The sequence below is a fragment of the Megascapheus bottae genome, chromosome 25 (assembly GCF_031878675.1).
Source record: "Megascapheus bottae isolate mThoBot1 chromosome 25, mThoBot2.hap1, whole genome shotgun sequence".
NCBI lineage: Eukaryota > Metazoa > Chordata > Mammalia > Rodentia > Geomyidae > Megascapheus > Megascapheus bottae.
The window spans coordinates 319,681-332,633 of record NC_143533.1 but is presented as its reverse complement, the minus strand read 5'-3'; the positions used below and the strand labels follow the sequence as shown (position 1 = coordinate 332,633).

Here is a 12,953-nt window from a genome sequence, read left to right as displayed (position 1 = left end):
TTTCAATGTTGAAAGACCTGTATTAGCTGTAAAGAACACACTGAACTTAACCCAATTCATTGTGAATTCTTAGCACAACTCTTGTGACCCACATTGCACAAGTTCAGTCAACTTTAGTGAAAAAATTCTTTACAGAAGTGGGCCATGTTGAGAGCCAGGAGTGTAGCTGAGTGGCAGAATATTTGCCTAGCATGCATGAAGCCCTGAGTTCAATTCCTGGGTACCACATACACAGAAAAAGCCAGCAGAAGTGGCAGTGTGGCTCAAGTGGCAGAGCGCTAGGCTGGAGCAAAATGTGTCTGAGGACAGTATCCAGGTCCTGAGTTCGAGCCCCATGATTGGCAGAAAAGAAAAGAAAAGAAAAGAAGTGGGCCGTATTCCCATCATTCTATGCCAGGCAGGGCTCATCTGTTATTTTATATGTTTATTTACTTACATATTATGCTGGTCCTGGAGCTAGAACTTGGGGTCTGGGCACTAACCATTAGCTTTTTTTCCTTTTGTGGGTGGTGGGACAGAAGGCTGAGATCTGAGAATAAAAGTTTTAAGCCAGCCCACACAGGAAGAAAGTCTGTTAGTCAACCTTGTACATTAATCTCTGACTTGACAAATAAGAAACTGTTCTTAAGTGACAGAGCTGGAATTGGAACTGCAAAGTCCATCTTTTTTTTTTTGGTCTGTTATGGGGCTTGAACGCTGGGCCTGGGCACTGTCCCTAAGCTCTTCAGCTCAAGGCTAGTGCTCTACCATTTGAATCACAGCTCCACCTCCAGCATTTGGGGTAATTTCATAGAGATAAGTGTCTCACAGACTTTCCTGCTTGGCTCTCTGTGAACAGTGATTCTCGAATGTCAGCCTTGTGAGTAGCTAAGGTTACAGGCATGAGCCACCAAAGCCCACATTTTAAAAATGCTTTTCACATATGGATAGATAGATAGATAGATAGACAGACATATATATATATGTATATGTGTGTGTATATAGACAGAGACATATATATTTGGGAAAATGACTGGAAGCTGACTAAATATGAATAGTTACCTTTGGTGGAATTCTTGCTGATTATATTGTTTTCTTTCAGTGCCTGTTCTAATATGGAAAACTTGCATTATTTTTCTAGCAATCATATTCTCCAAAGGCCTTCTTATCACACATTGAGTATAGCATCAGTCAATCTGTGGACCATGGACGATTCTATGTTTGAATACAGTTACTTGGCTGGAGGAATCCTATTTCAGGTTAATGATGACTTTCTTTGTGCTTAACTTCTTCCCTTGTCTGCTGTCCACAGGGGAATGCAATTACGGAGGCAGAGTAACAGATGACAAAGACAGGCGTCTCCTACTGTCACTTCTGTCCACGTTCTACTGTAAAGAAATTGAACAGGACCATTACTACCTTGCTCCTGGAGACATTTACTACGTCCCTCCTCATGGTCCCTACCAGGTGAAGAATGGCCTTCCTCTGTTCCCAAAGGGACTCAGTAGTCCCCACAAGGCTAGGGCTGCAGTTATACCCAAGGAAAGCCCCTGGGATACCCTTGGGTTTCCTTACTGAGTCAGACCCATAGAAACTGCTTCCAATATCCCAAAGACCCTTCAAGAGAGGTGCTGTTACTGTTTAGTGAATGCTTGGTATTTGGTAGACAATGCTTTTCAAAATACAGGGTACAAGTGTGTGCTGGTGGCTCACATCTGTAATCCTAGCCACTCAGTAGACTGAGATCTGAGGATTGTAGTTCAAAGCCAGCCTGAGCAGAAAAGTCTGTGAGACTCTTATCTCCAATGAACCACCAAAATGCTCTAAGTTGAACTGTGATGTGAGTGGAAGAATGTCACCCTTAAGCCAAAAAACTAAGGATGACCAAGAGACCTTAATTTGAAGCCCCAGGACCAGCACAAGGGATGGTGATCCATTTGGCAAAACCAGAGTGAAGGGAACAGGATAGTAAAGAGAAAGTCTTGGGCATAGCGGGGTGGTAATTGCTACTTGGAAGCAAAGATTCAAAAGGTGGTAGAAGGAGGGTCAGGAAAACTAGACTAGAGGGATGAGGATAAGACAGGAAAGATGGAAGTAAAATAAGTGACCAGGACAGGAGTGTGGCCTAGAGATAGAGTGCTTGCCTAGCATGCACAAAATTCTGGGTTTGATTCCTTGGTACCATATACACAAAGCCAGAAGTGATTCTGTAGTTCAAGGGAGAGTGCCAGCTTTGAGAAAGCTCTGGGACAGAGCCTAGGCCCTAAGTTCCATCCGCAGAATTGGCAAAAATTGTATATATACATGCAGGAAAGATGAAAATAAAGCTTATTTTGTGGTTCCATTCCTGAGACTTGAACTTAGGGCCTGGGTACTTTTCCTGAACTTTTTTTGCCCAAGGTTAGTACTTTAGCCCTTGAGTCACAGCTGGTCTTTCGGGTTTTTAGTAGTTAGCTGGAAATGTGACTTTCATGGACTTCCCTACCCTAGCTGGGTTTGTACCATGATCCTGAGATCTCAACCTTCTGAGTAGCTAGAATTACAGGCATTAGCCACTGACACCAAACTAAGAGCTTATTTTCATTGATTAATGTGCCAAAGCCTTATTCTTTAATAACCTCATTTCTCTTTCCACTCACGGGCAAGGAAACTGAGTTACACAGTCACAAAGCTAGGATCTAAATCCAATTCTGTGTAATAAATCTAAGGCCGGCAGGAACAGAGAAGCCAGTCATGGGAAGAAAGATGCTTTATTTTTTGAATAGAAATCTTTGAGATTTATTTGCCAAGCCCAAGAAGGGCAGTGTTACTGATACAGTGATTCCTGTTTAGAGCTGGGCACTGTAAAATCCCCAGATGCTTATGGTACCTGTGAGACTCTATGTCTGTATCAACCAAATATTTTCTTTCCAGACTTACATCGACTATCTCAGGACCCTCCCCATCACAGCCCACCCAGAAGTATTCGGCCTTCATGAGAATGCAGACATCACCAAGGACAACCAGGAAACCAACCAGCTCTTCCAAGGGGTGCTGCTCACTCTTCCTAGACAGTCAGGAGGGAGTGGCAAGTCTCCGCAGGTAACCAGGCTTGTGAGGAAATGTAATTTAATTTCCCAGGCAGTTTTCCATCTAGTGCACACTCAGGATTGGAGGTGATTACCAAGAGCACAGAAAAGTCAAGGCTTGGCAGAGGCCGGTTTTGCCTGAGGGAGAGCCTAAGTGCTTTGGCCTTATGGCTGAGGGTTCATAAACAAGAATTACAAGGGAATAAATCTGGGTACTGGTGGCCCATCTTTGTAATCCTCATCACTCATGAGGCTGACATCTGAGGACTGTTGTTTGAAGTCAGCCTGGGCAGAAAACCCATGACACTCTTAGCTCCAACCAACTACCAAAAAGCCAGAAATGGAGCTGTGGCTTAACTGGCAGAGTATTAGTCTTGCACTTAAAAAGCTAAGGAATGGGACCTAGCCTCTAAGTTTAAGCCCCAATACTAACACACACACACACACACACACACACACACACACACACACACACACGTGTGTGTGTGTGTGTGTGTGAATGCAAAAGCTAAAACACTGTCTGAGAGTAGAAATGGAAACACATTTCTTTAAAGTCACCTAAGCATGGAAGACAGCAAGGGACGGGGAACTATTGTTAATAGTTCCTAAATTCTTCCCAGATGATGTAGCTGGCCAAAGCTTTGCAGGCTTCTTTGAAAAGGGGGATAGATTGAGAGAGGGAGGGGAGAGGAAGACATTGTACAAAATAAAAACAACTCTAACCCCTCTGTAGATCACCTTTATAATAACAATAAGATTTTTTTTTTAAGAAAAGGGGCTAGGGACCGGGAGTTTGAAAGATGGAAGTAAAATAAGTGTGCAGGACAAGAGTGTGGCCTAGTGGTAGAGTGCTTGCCTAGCAAGCATGAAGACCTGGGTTCAATTCCTTGATACCACATATACATAGAAAAAGTTGGAAATGGTGCTGTGGTTCAAGTGGTAGAGCTCTAGCCTTGAGAAAGCCCAAGAATAGTGCTCAGGACCCAAGTTCAAGACCCAGGATTGGCAAAAAACAAGAAAAGAAAAGAAAAGAACAGAAAAGAAAAGAAAAGGGGCTAGCATTAAAGAATTGCTAAAATTAGCACAGATCTGACGCTTATTTGTCAGGAATGGAGAAAGAAAGATTAAAACTTGAAGAAATTATTTTTCTTACCATGTAATTAAACATTATTTCGGGCCCTGGACACATTTAAAATCATTCTTCATATTTCGTGTGGTCCGGTACATGCCTTGTGAAGCAATGACCCAGTCTAAATCAGCAGAGTTCCTAGGTTACTCAGGAGGCTGAGATGTGAAATCTCCTAAGGCAGTTACCAGAAGATTAGTGTCCCCTATCCACAGGGAGTCTAACTCAAACTGGACTGTCCACCAGTGACAGGAAGTGACCAGTTTCAACTTCTTCACAAAATCAGACATAGACAAGCCAGGTACGGTAGCTCACGCCTGTAATCCTAGCTACAGAGGAGGTTAAGATCTGAGGCTCAAGGTTTGAAGCCATCCCAGGCACAAAAAGACCTGAAACTCTTATCTCCAATTAACCTCTAGAAAACAGGAAGTGGGGCTTGGCTCAAAGGGTAGGATGGTACCCTTGAGCTGAGGAGTCCAGGGACAGCCTCCAGGCTGAATTCAAGCCCCATCCCCCCCCAAAAAAAATCAGACATAGACCTAGAACTCTGTTTGCTGTCTGATTCCACCACCCTCTCTCCTGGTTTGCCCTCCCATTCATTCTTCCTTCCCTTCCATTCCCTCCTTCCCTTCCTTCCTTTAGTGTGTGTGTGTGTGTGTGTGTGTGTGTGTGTGTGTGTGTGTGTGTGTGTGTGTGTATGTGTATGTGTGTGTATACTGGAACTTGAACTTAGGGCCCAGCAGTGTTCCTTAGCTTTTTTCTATTCAAGGATTTTCCCTCTACCATCGGAACCATAACTCCACTTCTGGCCTTTTAGTGATTAATTGGTGTAAAGGTTTTATAAACTGTTCTTGTCTAGGCTGGCTCTGAATGGTGATGCTCACATCTCAGATTCCTGAGCAGCAAGGATTATGGGCATGAGCCACGGAAACTCAGGCTCTCACTTTGCATTTTCTTTTTCTAACCCTCTTCCCTGACCCACCCACTACCCATGCTGCCTCATGGTTAGTCCCTCTCAATATGAATCATACTTTTTGGGTCTCCTGATTGGGTTCAAAGTGCCATAAATGGTAATTCGTATGAAGGTAAATCAGCCTGGTTGGTGTGTCCTTATGTTGGAGTGGAGATCCCCATAAAGGCAGAAAAGAACAAAGCTGCCTTCTAGCCTTCCAAGATCCTTAAGGATGGGCTAGCTGCCTGGCTTTCCTATCTCCACACTGTGCTTTCTCTGGACTTGTTCCTTCCCTTTCTTGGCTAAACTCAGTACCTTCCAACTTCCCTTGCTGAATGCACTGAGAAAACTGTGGGGAGTTCTAAGCCATGGTATATTTTTAGGGTGGGGCCGGGGAAGGAGGGAGAGTGTATTTTTTCAAAAGTGTTCAGAGCTACCCTAAAGCTGTTTGGCTGGGGTGCCTGGAGTTTGGCCTAGAAGTACAGTGCTTGCCTACCATGCACAAAGACCTGGGTTCAATTTCTCTGTACCACATACATAGAAAAAGCTGGAAGTGGTGCTATGGCTCAAATGGCCTCTGGCCTTGAGAAAACCTAAGGACAGTGCTCAGGCTCTGAGCTCAGGCCCCCGGAGTGACAAAAAGAAGAAAAAAGCTGTCTGGCTGAGCAGGTATAATCTGACTGAATCACAGGACCTATGGCTAGGTGTAAGGACAGGGCTCCATTGCTTACTATCTTTATCTTCTGGGAAAGAGAGAAGAATAATGAATGTCTTCCGCTCCCAATTGGCTTCTGTAAGTTCCCAGAAAGGTTTTATTAAATATATTTATATTTTCATTTAATTTAATTGTGTGTATGTGTGCCAGTCCTGGGGTTTGAACTTAGGGCCTATATATTATCCCTGAGTTTTTGGTTTTTTGCTCAAGGCTGACACTCAACTACTTGAGTTGAACTACTTCCAGCTGTTTCTTTTCTTTTGCGTGTGTGTGTGAATTTGAGATAAGAGTCTCACTGTCTTTCCTGCCTGGGTTGGCTTTGAACCACAGTTGTCAGATGTCAGCCTCCTCAGTAGATGCAATTGTAGGCAAAAGCTACAGGTGCTCTACCCATTGAATATGTTTAAAAAGACAGTTGCTAGCTGGATTTGATGATGCAATTCTTTAATTCCAGCACTTGGGAGGCAGAGGCAGGAGGATCATTAGTCTGAGGCCAATCTGGGATACAAAGTGAGACCCTGTCTCAAAAAAACAGGACACATGGCTGGGAGTTTGGCCTAGTGGTAGAGTGCTTGCCTAGCATGCAGGAAGACCCAGGTTTGATTTGTCGGTACCACATACATTGAAAAAAAGCCAGGAGTAGTGCTGTGGCTCAAGCAGTAGAGCTCTAGCCTTGTGAAAGTCCAAGGACAGTGCTCAGACCCTGAGTCCAAACCAGGACTGGCAAAAAAAACCCAAAACAGGACACGGAAGTGGTATTATAGCTAAAAGTGGTAGACAGCACCCACACCCTGAGTTCAAGCCCCACAACCAACAATAAAACAAGACAAACAGAAAAAAACACCTCAGATTGACACTGTTTCCAGTTTACTCAGAGAAAACCCCGTTGCAATTCTCATTTCTCACTCACACCTCTACCGCTTGTATTTCAAGGAAGTGGTTGAGGAGCTGGCCCAGGACATCCTCTCGAAGCTTCCCAGTGACTTTGACTTGGAAAAGATCATGAAGTTGTACCCCGTGGTCTATGAGGAATCCATGAACACTGTCCTCAGACAGGAGCTCATCAGATTCAACAGGTGGGTCAGATGATCTTGTCTGGATTCTGAAGATGAGGGATGGGTTCAAGTGGACAGTGGCCAGACAGACACTTACTAAGGAGTTGCTGTGTAGAAGATGTGGTTTGCTATAGGGAGAGACATGAAGAGAACCAGACACAGCACATGTTGGCCTAGGGTTAAATCACTGCTATGCATTCTCTCCCATCATTTGTGTGACACTCTTAGTAAAGTTAAAACCAATATGAAGAGGTAGGGAGTTTGGCCTAGTGGTAGAATGCTTGCCTAGCACGCATGAAGACCCAGGTTCAATTCTTCGGTACCTTCCTTCCTTCTCTTGGCTTCCTCCCTCCCTCCTTCATTTTCTTCTTTCCTTCCTAGCTGTTTTCCTCCCTTCCCTTCCCTTTCTGCCTTCCTTTCTCCTTTCATTTTCCTTCCCTTTCCTTGCCAGTGCTGGGCTTGAACTCAGGTCTGGGCACTATCCCTTAGTTCAAGGCTAGCTCTCTATCACTTGAGCCACAGCTCCACTTCTGGTCAGAGCAACTTTTACTGAGCTGCTTGTGCCAGATATGATGCCAAGTATTATGCATGGTTTTCATTGAAACAACACATAATCTTTGCAATATGCACAATTATCAGCCTCCCCATCACCATTTTACAAATGCAAAAACTCCTCTAAGCATAAAATTAGATTCCAGATCAATGACTTCCATGCTGCGCTATCTAGTTTCCGATGGTGAGATAACTGGAGCCCTTCTCTAGTGGGCACAGGGCCTTATTAGCCTTAACCACTACCCATTGTAACATAAAATTAAGATCAAAATGTTTAGTGGCATGTACTCAGTTACTCAGTGAGTACTTCATTGGAACTCCAGGAGGTCTAATTCTAGAGCCCATGCATACTTAACCAATGTATAAAAGGTGATATTAAATATAACAAGTTGTGAGAAAAATTCATTCTATCATCTCTTCTACATAGTTGAGTTGTTCTGGGCTAACCATAGGGCCAAGGGTCCTGTCCCCTTCTGTATGCATTTTATTTCTCTAATTACCACAGGATAGAGCCCAGTAAGTTCAAAACAGTCAGGAACCTATGGCTCACATCTATTCATGAGGCTATGATCTGAGAATTATGGTTCAAAGCCAGCCCAGGTAGGAAAGTCTGTGACACTCTTATGTTTAACTAACTGCAAAAAAAAACCAAACCAGGTGTGGTGGCTCATGCCTGTAATTCTAGCTACTCAGGAGGCTGAGATCTGAGGATTGTGGTTCAAAGCCAGCTGGAACTCTAAGGTCCATGAGACTCTTATCTCCAATTAACCACTAGAAGGAAACCAGAAGTGGCCCTGTGGCTCAATGAGTAGGGCAGTAGGTTTGAGCTGAAGAGCTCAGGGACAGTGTCCAAGCCCAGAGTCCAAGCCCCACAACTGACAAAAAAAAGACCCCAAGAAGCTGGGAATGGAGCTGTGACTCAAGTGTGAGAATGCTAACCTTGATCCAAAAAGCTCAGGGACAGCACTCATAACAAGTTCAAGCCCCCAAAATGGTGTGTGTGTGTGTGAGTGTGAGTGTGTGTGTGTGTGTGTGTGTGTGTGTGTGTGTGTGTGTACATGTGTGTACCCACAGAACCAAAATAAAAAGCAATCAAACCATTTAGACCAAATAAGGAACCTGAGACCCGGAGATGGCCGTGGGTTGATATGAGCCCTGAGTGACTCAGAGCTGAGTGGCCTACATTTCATCACTCTGCCTCCAGATCTTGTGGAGGTTGTTTGCCCATCCAGATAGTATTTGACTCTTTTGCCTTATTGGGTTGTTGCTGAGTTTAAGGGCAGCCTTATAACTGGAAAAATGTCAGGCTAAGCCAGCTCCTTTGTTCTTTGCAGGCTGACCAAAGTAGTTCGCAGAAGCCTCATTGATCTTGGCCGGGCCATCAAAGGGCAGGTCCTGATGTCCTCAGAGCTGGAGGAAGTCTTCAATAGCATGCTTCTGGGTAAAGTGCCAGCCATGTGGGCAGCGAAGTCCTATCCATCACTGAAACCCTTGGGGGGTTACATGGCTGACTTACTAGCCCGCTTGGCCTTCTTCCAGGTATGAGAATGAGTAGAAATGGTGTGCTCACTTTGATGAAAACATCAATTGATAAAATAATCAATTAGAGGCAGAAGGGGAAGGCAGGCAGAAACAAACATTCTGTACTGGGTACATGGAAGTGATTTGAACAGGAGAAAGACTTTTCCAAGTCTTTGAAAGATTATAGTCTATAGACACACAAGACCTAGAATAAATGTCACATACAATTGGCTCATGGGACAGATTTAGCCAATAGATATGCTTGGTTTGGTGGCTTGTTTAATTTCACACATTGGAACTAGCATGGAACTTTGGATTTTTTTAAATATTTTTTTTTGCTAGTCCTGGGGCTTGAACTCAAGGTCTGAGCGCTGTCCTTGGGTTTTCTCAAGGCTAACACTCTACCACTTGACCTACAGCCCCACTTCCTGCTTTTTATGTATATGCGGTACGGAGGAATCAAACCTAGGGTTTTGTGCATGCTAGGAAAGCACCCTACCTGTAGGCACATTTCTGGTCCTGGAACACTGGGTTTTTAGACATAAGAAATGCACTATGGGAGTGGATAACTGTGGTAATATACTTGCTTAACACATGATGTGAGGCCCCAAAATCAGTCTCTAAATGTGGCAAAAAAATCCAGATATCATCTTGTTAAAACTAGAAGACTTGAAACAATGTACTTACATTCATAACATATAACAACTCTCTCTAGAAATGAATGGCTGTTGTTAAAGTTACTCAATACAATGCCATGCTACACTGCCAACCACTCCTTACTGTGTCCAATACCAGCTTCCACCTGTGCTTTTCTTAAAGTAGGAATATTTCTTTATACCTTAATTTCAAATGTAAGAAAATGAGCCAGGAGCTGGTGACTCATGCCTCTAATCTTACCTAAGCTGAAGGCTGAGATCTGGGGATTGCAGTTGTAAACCAATCTGGGCAGAGTAATCCATGAAGCTCTTCCCTCCAATTAATCAACATAAAAAAGCTGGGAGTAAAGCTGTGATTTTAGTAATAGTCTTGAATAAAAAGTATGAGGCTCTGAGTTTAAGCTCCAAGCCTAGTACAAATAAAACTGGTACAAAAAATGTAAGGCAAGCCGGGCACTATGGCTCATGCTTAAAAAATCCTAGCTATTTAGGAGAATGAGGTCTGAGGATTCAGGTTCAAAGCCAGCTCTGGTACAAAAACCTCCTATCTCCAATTAACCTTTAGAAAATGGAAGTGGGGCTTAGCTCTTGAGCTGAAAAGCTAAGGGATAGCACCCAGGCTGAGTTTAAGCCATATTACCCCCCACACATACACAAACAAAAATCTAAGGCAAACCCAAGAGTTACATTAAGTCAGTTGCAAGTTAAACCACTTGCTTCAGGCAAAATAAGAAAAAGTGTATGTATGAAACCTGGGTGTGGTGGTAAATGCTTATAATCTCAGACAGAGGCAGGAGGACTGAAATTCTTAAGGCCAGCCAATGCAAAGTTATCTCAGAAACAAAACAGTAGTGAAGGTATGCTTTAAGTGGTAGAATACCAGCCTTAAGGGAGAAAGCCAAGCCAGAGAGTGAACTCCTGAGTTCAAGCCCCACCACGGGCACAAGCACAGAACAAAACCATAAGAAACGGGCTTCAGCATGATTCAGTGATAGAATGCTGGCAGTCCCATATTGCATAAAAACAATTATTTTGTGGGACTCATTGGACAAATTTTGTGGTTACTGATTTTGAATTTTGATTTGTGTGACTCTGCAGGAATGGATTGACAAAGGGCCCCCTGTGGTTTTTTGGATCTCTGGATTCTACTTCACACAGTCGTTTTTGACAGGTGTCTCTCAGAATTACTCCCGGAAATATACCATTCCCATTGATCACGTTGGATTTGAGTTTGAGGTAGGAGTGTTTGGGGATAGGACAGCTCAAACCATTCACGATTGCCTTTTTCCTTATTAGTCCACACATTTGGGTGTGTTAGGGTCCAAATGCTTCCAATGCTACAAAAGAGTTCGTTAGGGTGACTTGTGATAGTTCCAAAATCATCTCTCTCTCTAGAGCATTTCCAAGACATTGTATATGTAAAAGGTAATCTTTCTAGAGGGAAGTTCTGTTACAGCCATACCTTGAAAAATGAAAGCATCCTTCCATGCTGCCTATTCTTCATGATGACCTCTTCCTTAGAGAAATGTCGATACCCTAGAATAGTCACTAGAACTGGAGGAAAAGATTGGGCCCTGGTGGCTTAAACTTCTAATTGTAGTTACTCAGGAGGCTGAAGTATGAGGATCATGGTCTGAAGCCAGTTGGGGAAGGAAAGTCTGTGAGACTTTTCTCTCCACCAAAAAGCTGGAAGCAGCTATGGTTCAAGGGGTAGAGTACTAATCCTGACAGGGTGGGGAAAGCTCAAAGACAGTGCCCAGGCTCTGAGTTTCAGCCCCAGGATTGGCACAAAAAAAGAAAGATATCCCATTTATAGCACATAACTAAATTATTATTATCTTCTCAGTTATAGCTATGTTATCCTCATATAACTAAATGATTATTATCCACTCTGTTATATCTATATATTATCCTCTACCTAGACCATTTTGTGCTTTTCCAGGAGGAATTGGTGTTTAACGCCCCCACCCCCGTCTAAACAGTGGTAAGCTGAGGCAGACTCACACCAGCTCATCAGAACCAGGTGTAACATTTTTTCAGGAATCACCTAAGCTTATTCTTAGATTGTAGCAGGAAAACCACAGAAATTGGTAAAATTATAAATCAAGGATTGAGTTTTTTCCTTCCCAGACTCTTTTCCTAACATGTCTCTGCATAGAATCAAACTTCTTACTACATAAAGCCAGGTACAAAAATGGAATTGTACCAAGTCATGAAGTTATGATAAAACTTGGCCTCCTGTCTCCGATCCATTCACCATATGTAAGGGCAACTCAGGAACCAGACCTTGCTCATGTATGGCAGGCAGGAGTATACCAAACAAGCCCCTTTTGTCATTAGAGATCCATTCTGGTAGATCCAAATGTTGCAGCTAGACTCATTTCTTAGTGCCTAATGTGGGAAAAAAATGGAAGATTACAAAGCTCACAGAATTACCTTCTTCCAGGTAACCAAACAAGAAACAAGCATGGAGAATATCCCAGAAGATGGGGCCTACATAAAAGGACTCTACCTGGAAGGTGCCCGTTGGGACAGAAAATCTATGCAGATTGGAGAGTCTTTCCCCAAAATCCTCTATGACCCATTGCCCATCATATGGCTAAAGCCTGGAAAGAGTGCCACATTTCTGCATCAGAAAATCTATGTGTGCCCGGTCTACAAAACAAGTGCCCGGAGAGGTACCCTCTCTACTACAGGTCACTCCACCAACTATGTCCTCTCTGTTGAGCTCCCAACTCACATGCCCCAAAAGCACTGGATAAACCGAGGGGTGGCTTCACTATGCCAGCTGGATAACTGATGGCTTTTGTGTCAGAACAAAGTAAATGGCATTTTGTTCTTTACTACAGACTAGCCTCTTTTCACTGTGATAGTCTCATTCACAAATGCAATGTGCCCTATCATCATCACCCCTTCTTATCTCTAATCCCTATCTTATTAACATAGTTTCAACTAGCTGCTTTTTCTTAAGTCATAGTACAATGAGGATGGTAATTACATGAAGACAGCAACTGCTATAAACCAGGTATTTTATAATAACTCTATAAAGTAGCTTATTACCATCCGCATTTTATAGCTGTAGAACCTGTATACAGAGAATGTAGGAAATTTCTCCCAAATTAGGCAAGTAGAGTTGGTATTCTTCAATTTAGACTTTGTCATTTGGATTAATATCCTTTGTATCTGTGTGTGCCTTGGTCCTGGGGTTTCAACTCAGAGCCTGGATGCTGTCCCTGAGGTATTTTGCTCATTCTATCACTTGAGCCCAGAGTTTCACTTCTGTTTTGTTGTTGTTGTTTTTGTTGTTGCTGTTTGTTTTTTTTTGGTAG

The 12,953-nt window shown here is 43.2% G+C and overlaps 1 protein-coding gene across 1 annotated transcript in view; it reads left to right on the top strand.

Moving 5' to 3' along the window:
• Positions 1-12,703, top strand: part of Dnah3 (dynein axonemal heavy chain 3) — a 180,918-nt gene extending 168,215 nt beyond the window's left edge. The window contains exons 56-61 of the mRNA XM_090357818.1: positions 1,292-1,446; positions 2,893-3,060; positions 6,774-6,916; positions 8,782-8,986; positions 10,723-10,860; positions 12,071-12,703. Coding sequence (XP_090213944.1) covers positions 1,292-1,446; positions 2,893-3,060; positions 6,774-6,916; positions 8,782-8,986; positions 10,723-10,860; positions 12,071-12,424 — 1,163 coding nt within the window. The 3' untranslated portion in view covers positions 12,425-12,703. The remainder of the gene's footprint in view (positions 1-1,291; positions 1,447-2,892; positions 3,061-6,773; positions 6,917-8,781; positions 8,987-10,722; positions 10,861-12,070) is intronic.
• Positions 12,704-12,953: the final 250 nt, after the last annotated feature.